General features: G+C 36.2%; 1 protein-coding gene and 1 pseudogene across 1 annotated transcript; both read left to right on the forward strand.

The window, feature by feature from the left end:
• Positions 1-300: 300 nt before the first annotated feature.
• LOC116164679 (piggyBac transposable element-derived protein 4-like) lies at positions 301-1,237 on the forward strand. The gene is made up of 2 exons (XM_031478879.1): positions 301-1,146; positions 1,205-1,237. Exons 1-2 carry the CDS (start codon positions 301-303, stop codon positions 1,235-1,237), a joined length of 879 nt encoding a protein of 292 aa, XP_031334739.1.
• Positions 1,238-4,822: 3,585 nt separating this feature from the next.
• On the forward strand, positions 4,823-7,057 carry LOC116163403 (annotated as a pseudogene).
• Positions 7,058-21,904: the final 14,847 nt, after the last annotated feature.

Here is a 21,904-nt window from a genome sequence, read left to right on the forward strand (position 1 = left end):
CGTTTGTTTGTTTTGTGAAAAGGTGCTTACGTGTTTGTTTATAATAATATTACATATTTTTATGTGTACCGGAAGTGTGCTACTACTAAGGTAAGGTTTGTTACTACATAAACCGTTTTACGGAATATCACGAAAGTTACAAAATTTGTTGTGTGATTTATAACCTCATTGTTTTTCAATTTGCGCTTCTGATGATTTTATTTATTAGATGTGAGAACGTGGTGATAAATTTTTTTTTTCTACCGTTCGTTACATCTTTTCAAACAAATAATAATTGAATGATATTACCTTATTTTAGAAATGGATGCCGATCAAAATAGACCGCTCAGTGATAAAGAGTTGCGAGAAATAGTTGCGAATTTGGCCAACAACATTTCAGACAGCGACCATGAATCAGAACTTGATATAGAAGACTCTACTGATGAAGAAAGTAATCACGAAAGCATAGCGTCCGAAGAAGATGATCTACAATCAGAATCTGAGAACGAAGAGAGTGATGCCTTACTCATAGAAGAAGAGTCGGAAATCTTTACTGCAAAGGATGCAACTGTGTGGTCTTCATCTCCCTTGCCAACAGGTCGCGTTCGTTCTACCAATATTCTCAAAGGCGCTGTAAATAAAGTGATATTGCCTCCTGGAAAGATACTTGAAGAACCATTAGATTCGTTTCTCCTCTATATGGATGATTCCATAATTGCCGATATTGTAAGGTTTACTAATAAGGAGGGAAATCGTGTCCGTGAATCCAAACCTAATCTCAAGTGGAAAGATTGTGACATTATTGAAATGAAGGCCTTCTTCGGACTATTGATTACAGCAGGTCATTTGAAACAAAATCATACCAGCTATGAAGTTCTATGGAGTGCTTTGTATGGGCCCCCAATTTTTAGAGCTACTATGGGATTGTCGAGATTCAAAAGTATCATGAGATTCATGCGATTTGACGACAAAGAAAGTAGGAATGAACGCAGAAAACGTGATAAGTTTGCGCCATTTCGAGAAATTTGGAACAGACTGAACAAAAACTTTGGAAAATATTATATGCCAGGAAAGAACCTCACTGTAGACGAGCAACTCATTCCATTCAGGGGTCGATGCCCATTCATACAGTATATGCCAGCAAAGCCAGACAAATATGGCATGAAGGTGTGGTGGTTGTGTGATTCCGAAACAGCGTATCCCTTGAATGGTATCCCATATCTAGGAAAAGAAGGAAACCAAAGAGCGCAAGGGTTAGCTGCAAAGGTGGTGGAATTATTATGTCAGCCCTTTCATCATACGAACCGCAACATAACATGTGACAATTACTTTACCGACCTAAGTTTGGCACAGTCATTATTTTCTAAAGGATTGACCATGGTTGGTACAGTCAGAAAAAACAAGAGGTTTATTCCTCAGAAGTTTTTACAAACAAAACGTACCAACTGGGAGACTTCCATCTTTGGATTTACCAAAAATTTCACTTTGGTCTCATATACTCCAAGGCCTCGTAAATTCGTTATTCTTCTGTCCAGCATGCATTACACGCCGTCGATTGATGAGACTAATAATAAACCTGAAATTGTCAGTTACTACAACAAAACAAAAGGTGGTGTGGACCTGCTGGACCAACTTGTCCATGAGTACATGTCTAAACGAAAATGTAATCGTTGGCCCATGGCATACTTTACTAGTGCCCTAGATTGTTGTGGAGTTGCTGCGTATGTAATTTGGACTAAGCTTTATCCCCAATGGAATGAGAAAGTAAACTACAGACGTAGGCTTTTTTTAACAAGTATTGCGGAAAGTTTAGTAAAACCTCACATTTACAGACGAAGAGAATGTCCTGGACTTCAGAAACGCACTAGGAAGCTGATAGACCAATTTCAAAATGACAAAGAAGTAGAGAGTGCACGTACTAATGAACCTGGTCCTTCCAAGAAACGACGTTGCCATATTTGTCCAGCGAAAAAAGCTAGAACACAAAAACAGATATGTTCGTTGTGCAATAAAAATGTATGTAATGAACATTCGACCACAAAAAGGTCATGCAATGAGTGTGACAATGTAGACTAAGCGATATATCTCCTTATTGTATTTTACGTAGAAACAAAACCTTGTTTACACTTTGTTTTATACTTGCGAACACTTGAATAAAGGAATTTGCTTTCATTTTGTTGAAGTAATTACCATCTCTACTATCTGGAGAGTCCATAAAACGTGGCAAAACTGTACTATTTGGAGTCTGGTATGCCGGTGTCCGATGGACACACCTTAACCTTTTACGTTATGAAATCGGGTTAACCGGAGTAGGGTTAATTGTGCAGCGACACTGCGACCAAAAGCTATGTATTCATGCTCATTGGCAGGTTCATGTGTCATAGCTTCGCTTATTTTTTTTAGGTCTTTAACTACTGCAGTAACTTGCCTCAATTTTGACGTAGTTCTACTTTTACTTCCTGAGACCTTTCGTTTCTTGCAGCGATTATTTCTTCTTCATTTTCTCGTTGTTGTTCATCAACTGCTTCTTCGCGTTGTATCTAAAATAGAAAAAATATTTGTACCGTATTAGCCAAACTCAAATACTTGTAGGTAATACTAATAATACAACCAGCAGTAAATTTTATAGTGTACCCACTCCTGGGTAATCACTTCCAGCGTGCTCATTAAAGTAAATTCTCGGTGAGAAATGGTCGTGCGTTCACAAATCAAAAAACCTTGAGGGAGTTTGTCTTTAATACATACAAAATGGTTAAATATCATAAATGATAATAATTAGTTTGAAATGATTAATACGGCCTAAAGCATGCTCCAGACTCTGCATTAACGTACAATGTTTGATAAAAAAATGAGATATTATAAAACCTCCTTTATCTGATTCATAAAGGACTTGCAGAAGTGGAAGTAGGTATAGCTGTACTTGATTATGTATGTACGCAGTAATCAATTGCGCGACTCACCAAATACAAGTTTAAACTGGTCCTTTAAGGGTGATTACTTTTTTACAGTTGTGGTACCCAAAACAGGTAGCTACGGTTATATATATTTTTGGTGTAGCAGTAGATTAGGTTAAGCCCAGTCGCTTTCTCTTTTTTTATTATTGACAAATATTTAATTGCAAATCTGCCCTGAGCGCTGGTCTTGTCAATACGGCATTTTGCAGGCAAGTCCTTTATCTTTCAATGACATTCTATTTGGTATAAATTGGGAAAACCGTAAAACGTAGCAAGTATAAGAATACATCCTGATTTGTATGCAACAAAATATACGTTTTATTGCTATAAATCTCGCTGTTTCTCAAAAAATTAACTTAAATTAAGTAGCAATACACTGAAATGCTACATTAGGTGCCGCCGTGCCGGAGTCCCAAGAAGAATGGAATGTTATTGAGAAGGGATTTCGTTTGAAGTGGAATTTCCCTAAATGTTACGGTGCGATTGATGGGAAACATGTGACGATTCATGCACCGGCAAATTGTGGCAGTGAATTCTTTAATTATAAGGGTACTAACAGCATTATTCTGTTAGCTCTGGTAGATGACACTATTGTTTTTCCTACATAAATGTTGGATGTCCTGGAAGACAATCCGCTGGTGGAGTTTTCCAACAATCGTCTTTATTTGAAGCCATAGAGAATGGTTTATTACCAGATGGTGGTTTCATTGTAGATGACGATGCATTTGCGCTGAAAACTATTTGATGAAACCGTATTCAAACGTAGCACTTTCGGTAAATCAGAAAATATTCAATTACCGCCTTTCACGGGCAAGACGAATAGTAGAAAATGCTTTCGGAATTCTGGTTAGCAGATTTCGCATTTTTGAAAAGCCTATGGCATGTTTACCAGAAACTGTACACAAAATTATTAATGCCTGTTGCGCAATACACAATTATTTGCGAACCACTTCTCATAACACTTACACACCAAGTGGACCGTTAGATGGAGAAGATATACAAAGCGGTCAGGTTAGACTAGGTTCGTGGAGAAATGAAACTAATACTCCCTTGCCGTCAATAAGAACCTTAGGGGGTAATCATTCTTCAAGATGTGCAAGAGAACTACGAGATCGACTCTGCCAGTACTTTATGGGAGAAGGTGCGGTGCCATGGCAGGAACGGATGATATTTTGACACGGTATATCGGATTAATTACTTATAATATGAACACTACTACAATACACTTACATTGAAATTATCCTGCGTAGGCCTCTTATTATCCTCTACGTTACGTAAAAATGTGTCCATTTCCTTAAACCATTTTACACTGGGGACATAAATATCCTCCGATCCTGCTCCTGACTTCATAGAGTCCCTTATTTTCTTTTTTTCTTGAGAATAAGTTGACCTCAACGCCCGTATTTTGTTCTTGATTTCAGGTACTCGGAATCCTTCTATTCCCATGATCTCCTCAATTTCCTTATACGCCGAGTCCCGAGCTTGTTTATTTTTGTAAATGGCAGGCCTCGTATCCCATAGGCATCGCCTTTCTCGATACTCTTCTACGAACTTTATTGTTGTTGCTTCCTCCAACGAGACATTTTTAAAACACACCACAAATAAAAGAAAAATCAACGTCGCAGTCTGTACTAATGAACTCGACTAAACAACCTGTCTACACTTGTTTAGTCGGCGGTTTAATTGCTAGAAAGCAAAGGTGGGGGAGACAACTTGCTCAGTAAATAGAAATTGTTTCTATTCACTTGACTAAACATCTTACTAAATTAGGTACTTGCGCAAGTACTAAATCAAGTGGTTTACACGACGCAAGTAACTAATTGCTTTAGTAACCTGCTTTAGCTACTTGACACGGGTAAATGAGGCTTAAGGCGAATTTACACGAGGACAGTAACTAAAGCAAGTGACTAAAGCAAGTTACTTAATTTAGCGACTGGCTGCGTGTAAACGTCCGATTTAGTACTTGAGACAGTAGGAAATTTAGTGGAAATTTTAGTCCAGTAGATAGAAGAGTATTCTATTTACTAAAGCCAGTAGGTACTCCCACCACATCATTTCTTTACTAAATCATGCACTTAGCACATGTAAACAGCTTTTCTTTAGTAACAAGTCATTGTTGAAATTGAAATTACGTATATATTTACAAAATGTCCACTTTGGCACGTTGGAACGAAGATACTACATTAAAATTCGTGCAGGAGTACAGGGTTAGAGAATGCTTGTGGAATACAAAGGCGGTAATATATAAAAATAGAAATGCTCGCGAAGCAGCATTCCGAGAACTTGAAGAGGTAATGGGAATAGAGGGTTTCGGTGTTAGCGAAATCAAAAACAAAATAAAGGCTTTGCGATCTACATATTCCCAATAATTAAAAAAAATCAAAGATTCTAAGAAATCGGGAACTAGTGCAGACAGCGTGTATACACCTCACGTAAAGTGGTTCCAAGAAATGCACGCATTTCTACATTGTCTGGATAATAAAAGACCTACGCAAGATAATTTAGCGGTAAGTACATTTCTATACATAATTACAGTATTTTATAAGTGTTAACATATGTTCGTCAATACATATCTATTAATATTCAATATATCATCCGTTCTTGCCACGGAACAGCACCTTCTCCCACAAAATAATCACACAGCATGTCTCTTATCTGTCGTGCATATCTAGAAGAATGATTGCTTGTGCCTCCGGAGGTGGATCGAGGGATATTGGTAATATCATTTCTCCACGACCCTTGTGTAATGCAACCATTGTCGATATCCTCCTCGTCTATAGATCCCCTGGGCATATAATTGCTTGCAGACGTTATTCTTAACCAGTTATGGAGCGCACAACAAGTTCTAATGATTTTGTCTACAGTTGATGGTAAACATGACATGGGTTTTTCAAACACTCGAAATCTGCTCACAAGGATACCAAATGCATTTTCAACTATACGCCGCGCTCTAGACAGACGATAGTTAAAAATTTTTTGACCTTTGGTAAGCGATATCCGTGAATACGGTTTCATGAGATATTTTTTTAAAGGGAACGCATCGTCTCCCACTATAAACCCATCGGCTGGCAATAAATCATTTTCCAAAGCGTCGTATAATAATGAATTGAGAAAAACCCCTCCATCTGATTGTCTTCCATTACATCCAATATTGATGTAGGTGAAACAATAATTGTAATCCACAACGGCCATCATAATAATGCTGTTAGTTCCCTTGTAATTAAAATAGTCGCTACCACAGTTAGCTGGTGCCCGTATATTGAAATGTTTCCCATCGATTGCCCCATAGCATCGTGGAAAATTCCATCGTTGACGAAAACCATTTTCAATTATTTGCCATTGTGTGTGGTTTTCTGGTACCTAGAAAAAAAATTATCCAACAATATTCTACGTAATCTCTTATTAATTTTATTAATTGCGTTATGGTTTTAAGATTGCAACTTCAACGCCAAATGAGACCTCGGACGCTAGTGATCAGGATTCTCCTTCCGGAAATGCTCAAGATGGGGAAGCAAAAATAATGGCAAGTGGATGCCAGAGTCACCCACAAAGCATCGCTGCTTTTGAACTTCCAAAAAGTAAAAAAAGGAAATCTAATATAGAACAAGTTTCTTCAGCAATTCATGATCTGAAAAAAATTGCAAAAGATGTGAATAAAGAACCTCTGGTGGAAAACGAATTTCTGGTTTTTGGTAAATGTGTAGCAGCACAGTTAATGAAATTAAGCACAGCTAGTGCTTTATTGGCCCAAGAAAAAATTCAATCAGTTCTAACACATTTTAGAATCCAAGAACTTGAAAAAATGTCTGGCACACCTTTGCGTCCTGTTCAATCACTTCATAGTTCTTTGTCTACAACGCCGATAGCATCACCATCGCCTTCATATTCAGACACGCATGAATTCCAACCATCAACATCATTTTCTTCACATCAATTTGGAGAACCAGGCAAAGATCATAATACAATGATCTTTGAACCAGGTATTAATAGTTACAGTGATATTGTGGCACAGGCGATATCAGCTATTCAGTATAATCCCTAACTTTTTGTACCTTCATACACATATCATATTGTACATCGTATTGTATCATACATACTTGTAACAATAAAAATATAAAATAATACTTACCTTAATGTATTCCTTCAGTGCGACATATATTGCGTCACATACTTTGGGAATAAATTTTGAAATGGCTGGTCGGGAAACTCGAAACTACCTTTGTAAAGTTCTAAAACTATTTCCGGTTGCTAAATACGTCAATGTGATTTCTAGCTTTATCTTTGCCGGAATTGCATCTCTCATAATTGTATCACATGTTGTGATAAAAGGACTAATCTTGGCTAACAATATGTCAAATGCTTCCTTAGACATTCTCATGCAATTTCGGTATTCTCCTAAACCTTCCTCAGATAATTCTTTCAGCAGCATAGAAGAAAATCCATGGGTGCTTCGACGAGCTATCCATTTCCTAACCCACATACGCCTTTTTTTGTTTTGTTCGCGTCTTATTAGATCAATAATTTCGTCACATAGTACTATAATGCACTGGTTTACTGCGACACGAAGACCTACACTTTCAGTTGCTGCCATTTTAAATTAGTTACTAAATGAAATGTGACCTAAACTAGTGTAGACAAATACTAAATGCGTATGTGCTAAAAATTAGTAACTTGCTTTAGTCACTTGCTTTAGTTACTGTCCCCGTGTAAATTCGCCTTTAAGCAAAAACCGTGCACACGATGCAAAATTGTTGCAAGTATTAGTATTTGCGCAAGCTACTCAGCATCGTGTACAAATTAGTTATTTTTACAATCAGAAGTATATATTACATAGTGATATCTACTTCATAGCGACATGACTATTAATACACAGTTTGTATACGATAGTTGTAGTAGGGGAGCTAGCACGAAATCCACTGAACGAGAATGATCAAAATTTTAACCGATGGAGTTCCATTATGCCCTATCAGAGTATGCTAAAATCGATCGTCTGCCGCCTCAGGTCATACGACTTAAGGCGCTGCGGGTACTTCTTGTGCTACCAATTCTGAAAGGTTGTTTTTCGAGAAAATAAGTTATACACCAAATGAAAACGTTGATAATAGCTCTTAAAAAAATATTTAAAAAAATCGCGCACATTTGACAACTCCGTAAAAAAACAATTCTTAGTCGGTTTTTCACGAACTTTCTGCGGATATAACTAGGTTACCGTTGGAAGAATGAAGCTGATTTTTTTTACAGACTAATGATAGGTACAGCCAATGACTATGAGAGTGTTTCTTTTTTAAATTTTTTCTCTAATTATAAGATATCTTATAATGTTAAGATAATAAGATAATCTTGTAATTAGAGAAAAAATTTAAAAACGAAACACCGTTAAGTCATTAGTAGTACCTATCATCAGTCTGTAAAAAAAAATCAGCTTCATTCGTCCAACCGTAACGTAGTTATATCCGTAGAAACTTCGTGAAAAACCGACTAAGAATTGTTTTTTTACGGAGTTATCAAATGCCCGCGATTTTTTAAAATATTTTTTTAAGAGCTATTATCAACGTTTTCATTTGGTGTATAACTTATTTTCTCGAAAAACAACCTTTCAGAATTGGTACCGCAAGAAGTACCCGCAGCGCCTTAAGTCATATGACCTGAGGCGGCAGACGATCGATTTTAGCATACTCTGATAAGGCAAAATGGAACACCATCGGTTAAAATTTTGATCATTCTCGTTCAGTGGATTTCGTGTTAGCTCCCCTACTATTGACAGAAACACACAACTTGGGTAGTGTAACGTGCGAATAGATTACGTACATATAAATGCGTTCAGAAGCGGACGGAATTTGCTCTCTCTCTCGCACACTTTACGCCGGTGACAGCGTACATGCTAGACGCGCTCGCCGTATCACCAGTCTATACAACAGTGGTCTATACAGGGTGTTTTTTTGGGAGCTTTAGTTAAACGTTTCTGGGAAAGTAAAATACGTAGGTTTTTGAAAATTTGTACTTAGGAGTTACTCTGAAGGCCGAATCTATGTAAAATATTTTCAAAATGGCCGCACTTCCGGAAACACCGGAAGTAGATAGTAACTTCGTTATTTTAAATGGCAACCCCTATTTTTTATTGCATTTTTGGATTCTACGTGAAATTTCAGTTCTTTTGATACCCATATGTCATATCTGCCATTTATGGTTTTTAAGTTATTTTGACTTTAAGAAAAAAAATGGCGGATGCTGATGGTACCTTGATAATTGATTACTTGAAAAAGGTTATAGTCATGACAACCCATTTTTATCAGTGCATAGAGAATGAATAGGGCTTTCTTTTAGTGTACTTAAAAAAAAGTTAAGTTGCGTACAACCGCACCTATGGAGATCCAAATTTAAGAAACTTCAAAGTCTATAAACTCAGTTTTTTTAAATGGAATGACCATGTTCTTAATATTGCATGAGATAGAGAATCGAAATTAGCATATTTTGATATTACATGTTCCTATAGCTATCTTTAACAGTTTCTGATTTATTCCCATTTCATTGAATTGATCTCGGAATTGATGCAATTTTTTTTCGCATTTTCTTTTTAGTAGTTGGCCATGATTTTATAACAATCGAATTTTAAACAAATCAAGGAATGGATTCTTTAATACCACTGATTCTAGTTCTAGTCTAAATAATTCATTAATAAATAACTCATTTATTAAGGATGTAGGACGGAAAATTTTTGAAAAATCTAAACAGAGTCGTTCAACTGAATTTCTTAAACAACGTATAAGTCTGGAAATTAAGAAAGGTCTGTTCTAGCAACAATTCCATACCAAAAACGAAGTTTTTTATATTTTGCATTGAATTTATTTTGTTAATCTTGCATTTGCAATTCAATTCATTTTCTTAAATATTCTCTTCTAGAGCTTTGTATCACTTGTGCTTCAACGGTCATTAGGAGTACAAAATTTCCAAAATTCATACAATTTCGTTCTAGTTTTCGAATGAATGTACGGAAAGCACGCGCCGCGATTCTGCCCATTTCACCATAAATAACAATTAAATTCCAAAATAGGTGAAACCACTGCGAGTCATTTTTCGATTTTTGAAAAACTTATGTTAACCTATAACAGTGGGTGATGGATTAGTGTCACTAGATTTGTTTAAAATTCAATTGTTATAGAATCATGGCCGACTACTAAAAAGAAAAACCTAAAAAAATAGTGTCAATTCAATAAAATGGGAATAAGTCAGAAACTGTTAAAGATAGCTATAGGAACATGTATTGTCAAAATATGCCCATTTCGATTCTCTATCTCATGGAATAGTAAGAACATGGTCATTCCATTTAAAAAAACTGAGTTTTTAGTCTTTGAAGTTTCATAAATTTGTGTATCCATAGGGGCGGTCATACGCAACTTAACTTTTTTTTAAGTGCACTAAAAGAAAGCCCTATTCATTCTCTATGCACTGATAAAAATAGGTTGCCATGACTACAACCGTTTGCAAGTAATCAATTATCAAGGTACCATCTGCATCCGCCATTTCTTTTCTTAAAGTCAAAATAACTTAAAAACCATAAATGGTAGATATCGACATATGGGTATCAAAAGAAGTGAAATTTCACGTAGAATCCAAAAATGCAATAAAAAATAGGGGTTGTCATTTAAAATAACGAAGTTACTATCTACTTCCGGTGTTTCCGGAAGTGCGACCATTTTGACAATATTTTACATCGATTCGGCTTTCAGAGTAACTCCTAAGTACAATTTTTCAAAAACCTACCTATTTTACTTTCCCAGAAACTTTTAACTAAAGCTCCCAAAAAAACACCCTGTATACTGTAATATGTGGTGATTAATCTATTAATATATTTACACTGCTTAATTTGACCAACATTTTATATGGATATCTTAAAAAATTACCGAAATACGCGTATATCATTTGTGGTATGAAACATTATTTTGTATTACTAAAGTTGCACATTCCGTTGCACATTAAAATCGCTCATTAGGTGTATGACGACATGACGCTGAGTATGCTGAATAGCTAAATCTTATTTTCTTTTTATTTAATTTAAATTTATTTTCGTATTTTGGTTAAACAGAAAGAATGAACCTCCCTTTTTTTATGCTACACGTATTGTATAGTCTAAGTAGTAATATTGATTATCTTTGTATTAGAACAGGGTATTGACGTAGAAAGCTTTTTACTACTCGATGGGGAAACAATTGCATTACTTTTTCCAAAATGCGGGCCACGTCTAATATTTAAAAAGAAATATGAGGAGTATATTTTATTACAAACTAATAAGAAATCGCTACAGCTATCAGTTAATTTAATGTTAGATGTATACTAGAAATGCCAGCGACTACGCTGCTGGCAGCTGGCTAGCATTCGAAAATGGTTTTGCAAGTAAGTACATCTTATCTTATCTCTATTGCAGCTGTTGAGCTTCTGTTTGAATCGGACGGATTGTATAATCGCTGCTTTAGATGCATGGCCAACGTTCATTGTAACTTTACTTTTACTATTAATGAATTAATCGATTCGGTAAAGATAGGTCCCTATATCTTGTATGGCCGTTTGCACCAGTCCCTGGTTTGCACCGACACATTTAACCTTTGGCGTACCAAGGGGGTACATAGCGTACCCCAAGCGTAAAAATTTAGGTGAATTTAAATCGCAATTTGATTGCGTCATATTCGACCGTATACAATCCCTGTTTTATTTAATAATAATGATTATATACGATGGGGTACACTTTGTACCCCCCCTTGGTGTTAAACGTTATTGCATGTTGTAAAAGTGGAAGAAAAATCAAACAGACAGAAGGAGATCATTTCTACTTGAACTGATAAAACCACATGTAAACAGAAGATTGGAAAATCTAAATGGTATACCAAAAAGAGTAATACAAGCTATGAGGCATGTGGTACCTAAAAAAATGGAACCCAATCCTCCAAAACAAACAAGATCTTTTGGACGTTATCATTATTGTCCAAGGAAAGAAGATAAAAAATGCCGTACTTATTGTGCTAAATGCCAAAATTTCTTTTGCAAAAATTATGGACAAAAGCGGCAAATTAATTACTGTAATCAGTGCAATCAGTGTAATTGATATTGTTTCTTTAGTACCTAACATGTTTTTTTGAATAAATTTTGTAAAAAAAATGTTGTTTATTTACTTCTAATAGATTACTGCCATAAAACCTCAAAAATAAAGTGGGGTACATTTTGTACCCCGCTTGGGGCGACGCGTTCCTTAAAAAGCTTGGTACGCCAAAAGTTAAGCGGAGCTTAGCTTAAATATAGCTTAAAATCCATGGTGACGATTATTACGACAATGGTTGCCTTGGATTTTATGCTCCGTTTAAATTTGTAGGTGCAGGTCATAATTTACATCATTTATTCGTTTTTGTTGTAGGTACTGCTAAATACTGCAACATGAGTGGACGTTTAAATGAGAAGTACGATCTTGTTAAACCAAGGAGACTGGGAGATGTCGCGTTTAAAAAGGCGTTAATAAAGGCCAGACAATTAATTCAGCAAGAAGAGGAAGTTAAAGATCTCTCTCAACAATACATCGATGACGGAGAGTTTCTTTGTACCAGGGCGAAAGAAAAGCAGGAAGATTCTGAGCATGACAACCGAACAGACGTAATGCCAGAAGAAAATTCGTAGGTTGTATGTATGTAGGAAGAAATAATGTTCATCCTGAAGATATAAATGTAATATTAGAGTATTTCACGATACACGCAGTTATAGGTGTAAATAAAATTATCATTAAATATTTTTCCCTGTCGAGATCCTTTTTCTATTTGTACGTACAACTCCTTCTGGCTACGCACTCTGGAAAAGGCAGTGTAGAGCAGAGAATTGCTCTGTCCGCAAGCTGCTTTCCTGACAATACATTCACATATCCATAGATTACCTCTATGGCGTCGTCTGTGAGGTTTTCTTCTTCGATTTTCACAAAGTCTGCTAGCTCATTTTTGGTATTCATCCCAGCGCCTACCTTCAGAAGCATGGAAGCAAACTCCTTTCCGCCTTCTTTGATCCGCATATACTGGGATAGCTTTAGCTCCTTGAATGAATTCCAGACGGGACTACTCTTCACACATGATTCAACAATCTTCACTCGGTTTCCATGTGCTTGCTGTCGAAAATCTCCCCCCACCACAATTGGGATTCCGCCAAATGGTTTCTTTTTAACTATAAGGTCTCGCAGGCTGTGATCAACTGCATTCAGAAGGTGAGCATGGCACCTAGAGATTTCATCCCATATAATAAAGAGAGGTTTGTAGGAAATCCTTGTACTCCTTCGATCTCTCCGTAATTCGAGACACCGTGCTTTCATTCATCCGTTCAATCACCTTGTCAGCTCCTTGTTGCCGTGTTTGCCACGAATTGTTTCTCCATACATATTGGTAAGGAATATCCGTATATAAAAATTCTCAGGACGGAGGTCGGGAGGAACCTTTTGTTGGAGTATTCAGCTCAAACAATTTGGTCAGTTTTGTTCCTCGTTATTCGGCTCGGCCGAAGCTCCCTTTCTTCTTCACCTACGTGAAAAACGACTTTCTGATCCCCGGAAAGATGAACAGGTAATCGCTCAATGTGGTGAGACCTTGTCTACAGCACAGAACAATACACACATAGAAACGAATCGCCAATACAAAAATGATAGCATGTTTTTGAGGGCCGCTCAATTTAAAAAAAAAGCGGAGCTCCTGCTGTCACCATAAAATAATGGAAATATCAAAAACAAATGGAATTTTTGGTTCCATATATGCCAAACAGACTACGTGAAGGTAACTTAGAGTTGCGGGTCACAACGGCGCACCGGCACAGCGCACCGCACTAAGCCTATACCATAGTATCGCCTCTGCCTCGCACAGAGCATTGCCGACAAGTGTCCACGTTGGCGCACAGCGCACAGTACGTTTTCCGTAGTAATTTGTTTTTACTTTTAAACATGGCCTCATCATCGTCAGATGAGGATGATATTTTATTAGATTCTAACTTAACAAAGTGGTATTTAATTAAAAATAAACCAAGGATGTCAGTACACCCTCTAAATAAAAAACGAAGTTACTTTGGAGAATTCCATCACCTTTACAAGGATTTAAGAAAAGATGGTCGACGTTTTTTCGAGTACATGCGAATGAATATTAAGACATTTGATTATGTATTAAGTAAAATAGAGAATAAAGTAAACCTATCTTGGAAGAACTGTCATGCGCTCAACCAATAGCAGTTGAAGAAAGGTTAATGCTAACACTGCGGTAAGTTTTATAAAATGTTTTATTAGTAATAACATTGCTATTAGCAAAAACTTTAAACATTATATTTAACTTCATATTATTTATACATTTTTCCTTTCCACCTTTGTATTTCTATTGATCCCAATTTGCGTTATTGGTAGAAAAGGGTTGCTGGGACGAGATGTCACGTTGGTGATGATTATCGGGAATGATGTTTCGTTCGGAACTATCATGATAGGACTGAGTAGAAGTAGAGGTATGCCAAGTATGTCCAGAAATTTCGTTGTTCGATAACTGCATGTTCTGTTCAGAGTTTTCATGTAAATACCGAGGTTGCAGTGTCAATAAAGTAGGTGTCGTAGGTGATGGTCCAGAAGAAACATCAATGTTTAATAACTGAATCTTCTGTTGAGACTTTTCCTGAACACGACGAACAGGATTAGATCGTGGCAAAGTATGTGACGTAAATGAGGGTCCAGGAGGAACCTCATTGTTTAATAACTGAATGCTCCGTTGAGAATTTTCATAAACATGATGCTGAACAGGAGTGAAACTTTGCGAAGAATGTGGCCTATTGGATGGTCCAGGAATTTCTTCCTCCAGTAATTTCATAACTGCTATGCGAAACTTTATTTTTTGCCTAGGGTTGAATACTCTTACATACGGAAGTAAACTGTTAAAAAATGATTCGTCTTCATCCATTTCCTTTTTGAACCGATTTTCCTCCCTTTTTTTTAAGTAAGCAATTTTTTCTTGTTCTGCCTTTAATAAACCTTCCCCGATTGTATCAGTTATTTTTCCTACTTTTTGGGTTTTCATCTTTTTGGGTAATGCAGTAGCCGAAGGTGAAAGTGGAGTCGATGAGCGAGAAATTTGTGCCGAATGGGGTGTGGTAGGCTGTGATTCTACCTCGCTGGTAAATTCGTCTGTGCTGTTTGCTACGTGGTCCACCTCAGTTTCTTCAAAAGTCTCAGTTTCAATTGTATCAAAATTTCCTGTAGATTGCCTAGGTAAACATTGATCTTTTAAAAAAAGGAGTGACTGAAAATATGGCCAATCCGAATGTTCACTGTCATCGTCTTCAACTCCATCCCCTGAACGCTTCGATGGCATTTCTAGCAGTTTCTTTTTAAAAGTTTCCCTGAGTCGTTTCCAGTGTGATTTTGCAAGCGTAACTGAAAAGAGAAAAAAAAATATGTTATTAGTATTAACCTTCAGTTGTTCTGTTAAAATTTCTTTTATAAAAAATCTTGTAAAAATAGATACATTTCTACTTACAATTACTTGTAAAGAAAAACATATTCTCACGACAAGCTTTTATATCACATAAAATAAAAACACCCTGTACATATATATATTTTTTTTTCTTTCAGATATTTCTCCACTGGTATTTCATTTAGAAGCTTAGCTTTCTCATTTCGAATGGGTAAAACTACAGTAGCAAATATTGTTTCGGAAATTTCAGAACACATTTGGATCTCTTTATATGAAATTCATGCCTGTTCCATCTCAAGAAGATTTTAGAAAAATAGCAATAGACTTCTACGAAATTTGGAACTTTCCCAACTGTGTTGGAGCGCTAGACGGTAAACACATCCGTATGCATTGCCCAAATAATTCTGGATCAATGTATTTTAATTATAAAGGTTTCTTTTCAATTGTACTTCAAGCACTTGTTGATGCAAACTACAAGTTTATCAATATTGACGTTGGCGGTTATGGCAAACAGAGCGATGGTGGTACATTTCAAGCTTCTGCTTTATATAAAAAATTGACCACACAAACCCTTAATTTGCCTGGAGATACAGCTTTTCCAAATTCCGATTTAATTATGCCACATGTAATAATAGCCGACGAAGCATACCCACTAATGAAGCATTTACTTAAACCATATAGAAAACAAGAATTAAATGCAGATAAGGAATATTTTAATAAACGTTTGTCCTGTGCGAGACGAACTGTGGAATGTGCCTTTGGAATTCTGAGATCAAAATGGCAAATTTTAGATAAACCTATATTGACCCATCCTGGACATGCAGATAACATTATTAAGGCAATTTGCATTTTACATAATGTAATTATTGATAAAGAAGGAATAGAACATAATTTGAAAGAAACTCAATTTGTCTTTCAAAACGAAAATAGACAAGCACCCGCAGGAAGACTTAATAATGAAGCAAAAGTAGTACGAGATAATTTTAAAGCTTATTTATGTAATAATCCGTAAAACTTAATATGTACCATCCTTTTTATAAATAAATAAACTTATATTTACCTGTTGTATTGCATTCCTCAGCCACCTCTTTCCACAACTTCGATAATAATATCGAATTATGATGATTTCTACTATTTTTGCTCCAGATCGCCTCCCTGGTAAACACACTGGTAATTAATTTATCCTTATCCATCCCGCTAATAATTTTTAAAACAAAACAAACGACCATGTGCGAGGCTCCGAAAAATACTAAGCTCAATTTACTGTGCGATGCACCTATGTACAAGGGCGATGCGAAGCGAGGGGCGGTGCGCCGGTATGGCCGCACGCATTGAATTCAATAGTTAAATTTGCTTAGCACACGGATGCTAAGGTACAATGCTAAGTGCGGTGCGATGTGCGGTGCTTCGTTATGGCCGCCCACTTAGCCGACATGGCATGCAAAAATAATTTAATTATTTGAAACTCCCGCGTTAATCAACGCGCTATGATTGGCCACAACATGTATACCTATTGAAATAGCAACATAACCTAAGAAATGGAAGAAACTGTTATTTTACTGTAAATATCAATTTCTTTCAAATAAAAAGTAACAAAAATTACATCAAAACACTAAGGAATAATAAACTTACCACAGCAGCTACCGTTTTCACAATATAAAACTAATATTTTTACCCGGGATAGACGTTATCACAAAGCAAATATTGGTTGTACTAGCCGGTAATATAAACTAATTATAGGTTATTAAATTTTGATTCGTACTCTTAACCGACGCGTACTCTTAGCCCACCGTACCCTATACACGATACTCGCCAACTAAAATGTTTTATAAGAGTGTCACAAAACACAATTTTGCGTCATAGAACAGATTAGCACTATAACTATTTTATAAATGTCCTATTACTATCTTCCTTTCAAGTATAAAATAATTTTATAGCAGCTGCGCTCAAGCAAAATAAGATATCTGCAACAATTTAATTTCATTGAAAACAATAATAAAACAGTTTTATACTTGCTCTCACGAATAGCTAAAAAAATGTTTTATAAGTGTATCAGTTATGACAAATAAGTTTTAAAAGTGGCTACGAAATAGTATATTAAGATACAAGTGTATAATCAAGTCTTTAAAGCACGCGCAACGAGTTTAAGGGCACGACGCAAAGCGGAGTGCCTTTAACGTTGCAAGTGTTTTAAAGACCAATTATACACGTGTATCTTATAGTATTTTTTATTATACCTGCAGTATAATTTAAAAATAGGAAATTCAATCAAATCATATTGACGTTATACTAGAATACATGTCTAATTAAGTGGGCTGGGTGTTCGTAATTTCACGATTGCCATGGAAATGTCACTTGACGTTTGCTTATAAAAATTGTCGTCTTTGTGAATAAAACGATTTCCGTTGAAAAAGATAATACACCGTCCATTAAATCGCTTGTTGTAAAATCTAAACAAACGTTGGTAGGTGTAAAATCTCAATCCAGTAAAGCCTATTATCAAGCATATGAAAAGTTGTTTCCATGGATGAATAGGAAGTTACTTACGAATAAAGTCTTAAATGCATCCATAATGCTGGCATATACAGGGTGATTCCTATAGTACCTGCCACCGTTTGGGAGCGTATAGGGGGTGCCTAGGGGAGTATTTTGATATAGGACACTTGGGTTCGGAAATCTAAAATAAGGGCGCCAGAACCAAATTTATCTTCTGGAATTTCACGCCTGTATGTAGGCAACCCAACCGACCGACGTTTCGCGCGGAGCGATGCAGAGCGAGTTAGCGCGAGGAAGCGACATGGGAGGGAAGGAGGGAAAACGACAGGCAAAAGCAATAACGTTTACAAGTGTTCAACGTGGCCACCGTTGTTCTCAATGCACTTCCTACATCTAGCCAACTATTATTATACTATTGCCATAGTGTTATTCACTTGATACGCGTCGTTGCAGACGGGATTTCGTGGGTTTAAACAAAATTCTGATCAAGTGTCAGCCACACATCGCCGCCTGAGATCGCTCCGTGTGCACCGCCGGCCGGTTGGGTTGCCTACCTACAGGCGCGAAATTCCAGAAGGTAAATTTGGCTCTGGCACCCTTATTTTAGATTTCCGACCCCAAGTGTCCTATATCAAAATACTCCCCTACGCACCACCTACACGCTCCCAAACGGTGGCAGGTACTATAGGAATCACCCTGTATGAAGGAAATGTCAAAGGTATTTAAATCTTCTATCTTTTGGTGCATTCATTCAAAACTTCACCTATTGCTGGGACTAAAAAGTGGAACAGATTTGGAAGCATACCCTAAATTACGCGCGTTTGTAAAAGCTTCAACCAAAGGATAGGTACAAGCCAAAGAAATGTTATGCATTTACAGAAAGCGACTTAGGAAGATTTTTTATTTCACCCAGATGACAGTTTCAAAAGTCATACTTGAAGTATCGTTACTTAGCAACTTTAAAGCACGTGTGTTTTAATAGCTATTTGTGTATTAAGAGCGCAAAATGATATATTGTCGATTGAAAGAGACAGTTGACGCGCGACGAAGGAGCGCGGCAATCTCTTGAAATCGACAATCAATTTGCGCTCGAATTACACACAAGATTTTTTCTACAATCGAGCAGTTCACATATTTCCAAAAATTTAAATTTTTCACTCAAATATAGATTATTATTTTAATCTTATGCCCAAATGAAAGATGTCATTTACTCGTTGTCATTGGATACTCTGAGCAATGCATATTTGATTTATAGTTAATAATTGGGAGAGCGAGCGTTTTTTCTATTTTGTCGCTTATAAGTGACATTCCTCGAAAATTATGACGTTTGCGTTGTCAAATACGAGCGCAAATGCCTACTTTGGATATCGATTGTAGAAAAAGGCCTTTTTTCGCACGCATTTGAGTGTTTAAAACGGGGATTGTGATTCAGGTATAATAAAAAAGCTTTTATAGAATCAATTTGTTCTATACACCAAAATGTATAAGATTGCTGCGTAAACGTTTACAGAACCACGAAATACTAACTCCCTAGAACGTTGTATAATATTGTTCTAAGAACGTTCTTATAACAAGTAAAAAAACAATGTTGCTCCGAACAGCAAAATAGAAACTTTATCCGCCATTACAAAACAAAATTGCTCTTCGGGAGCCACAATACAATGTTAATAAAACAAAATAGTTATTTTATTTTAGAATTATAGAACAACTTTGTTAGTTGGGAGGTATTCACAGATTGTTATGCAGGGGAAGCTGGATAAATTCATGATGCCTTACTGTTCCGTAGATCAGACCTAAGCAAAGGTAAAAAGTTTCACATTATGTACATGTAATGTAGGGGAGACTGGTGTCAATAGTAACAGGATGCAAAAGTAACAGCGCCGATTATACCGCCATCTTTGAAAAATTGCATGGATTGTGGCAATCGGTTTGTGAGCAAGTAGGGGGGGGGGATAAAAACGCATATATGTGCACTTTTAAAATATGTTACCAAATCCCATCATTACATGTTCATTCAGTTAAAGGATCAATAGGTTAGTTTTGTGAAACAAGAACCGCACATGCCGTGGGTGAATTATAACCTCTTCAACTCGTGTTGGTGTCGATTGTAACACAACAAACGGTGTTGATTGTAACATGTTACAACTGACACCTACATTTTTTATGCTCTTTCTTACCTGCTTTGATTAAAATTTTCGTCAGTATAGTTATTTTGGTTACGTCTTTCAGTAATCAAACGTTCACATCATGGTCAAACCCAGACCTAGGAAAACGGAGAGAGGGATTATTCCGCAAACTATATATGATGAGGCTGCAAAAGAGCTGATCGATGAGAACCGCTCAATCAGGAGCGTGGCAAAAAATTATGGTATGTGGTTGAACAATCAATTGTTCAATAGAACCACGTCCCTTTAACTGGTTATGTAAGGTCCTTGCGACAAAATGAAAAACGCCGGGTTGGCTATAATCCTCATAACCGTGTGTTTGATGAAGAACGGGAGAAGCAGCTTGTATAATATTGCAAAACTTCTGTTGACTTATATTTTGATTTAACCACCAAAGATTTAAGGAAGCTGGCTTTTCAGTTTGCCACTATGAATAATCTGAAGTTTCCTGAAAAATGGAAAGAATCGGAGCTCGCTAGTGAAGATTGGCTTATCGCATTTATGAGAAGAAATTCGAGTCTCACACTGCGTACACCACAAGCTACCAGCCTAAACAGAGCTATGAATTTCAACAAGGTAAATTTTTTGATAACCTGGCTTCTGTGATGGACCGATTTCATTTTGAACCTCAAAATATATACTTCTTCAAGTAACGGTATGATTATAATATATTTAAAAAAAAATTAAGTGGATGAATTGCTACAGGTACCTGCAGAAATTGAAGCTAAACTCGAATTAATAAGAAACAGGTTACTTTCACGTGGCCAAACTTTGCAGCCTTTTTTAGTGTTTTCTGGCCCGTTTCATAACCCCACAGCGTTTTACGTGAGGATTAATAATTTATTAATACAACTTGAGTCGGCTATTAAAGCTTTAGATTGTGTTTTTAAAACTTTTTATGCGTTAAATCTAAAATATCCAGCAGAAAGCTCCCATGTATGGTTATACATACAAAACTATATATATGATATCTCAGACGATACAATTATAAGTAGCGTAGAAGCTGTGAACGCAGACATTCAAGCGTGTATGAAAACATAAGAACATTTCCATTTTCAGATTTGTGTTTTTTTTTATTTTCACAAATTGTTGAAATCATACCAACTTGTTACCTCTGTTTAAATAATTTTAAATTGCTGATAAGTCATTATAAATTAATACATAAGTTTACTAATGCCAGTCATTATGTTTGTTATGAAAATGAGTATGTTAGAAAGTTTTCATCACTTAATTCATTTAGAAAACATGTAAATATTCATAAAAGTTCTAGTTACCTAACCACTTCTATCACACCAACAGTAACATATTGCCAAGATACTGCAACTGATACTGCCAACATAGCAGAACCTACACAATCGGATAGTATTTTTGAATCTCAGCACCATACCAAAACTACAGAACATATTGATACCGTTGATAAGTTCATTAGTTCAACGAACTAATTAAGACTCAAGCTGGAAAATTTATTTCCGAAATATATAGTCGAGGTTCTTTACCGCGTAACGAAACACAATATATGATAGATGATTTCCGCGATTTCTTCTTGCTTCCTGTGTCCATAATACGACATGAACTTGAATCTAACTTTCAAAAGGACACTGTTATTAACATGTGTACTCCTTTAGAAAAAATGTTTGAAAATTTAAACTCAGAACATATGCGTTTTAAATTTTTAGAAGAAACTGGAAAATTTATAAAACTACAAGAAGTCGTAGTCGGTCAACATATGCAACTAAATTCACAAGAAATTATGCAATCAAAAAACTTAACATATCAGTTTGTCTCAATGCGTAGTATGTTAAAATTTTTTTTTTAATTGAGTGGTGTTTATAATTCGTGTTTAAATAATTTT

The sequence above is a fragment of the Photinus pyralis genome, unplaced genomic scaffold (assembly GCF_008802855.1).
Source record: "Photinus pyralis isolate 1611_PpyrPB1 unplaced genomic scaffold, Ppyr1.3 Ppyr1.4_LG1, whole genome shotgun sequence".
In the NCBI taxonomy this organism is placed as follows: domain Eukaryota; kingdom Metazoa; phylum Arthropoda; class Insecta; order Coleoptera; family Lampyridae; genus Photinus; species Photinus pyralis.

Bases quoted from the DNA above. Each gene is read 5' to 3' on its own strand.
- LOC116164679 (XM_031478879.1), top strand. From the start codon at position 301: ATGGATGCCGATCAAAATAGACCGCTCAGTGATAAAGAGTTGCGAGAA. The intron at 1,147-1,204 runs GTGTGGTGGTTG...TCCCATATCTAG, and splicing joins CAGACAAATATGGCATGAAG to GAAAAGAAGGAAACCAAAGA.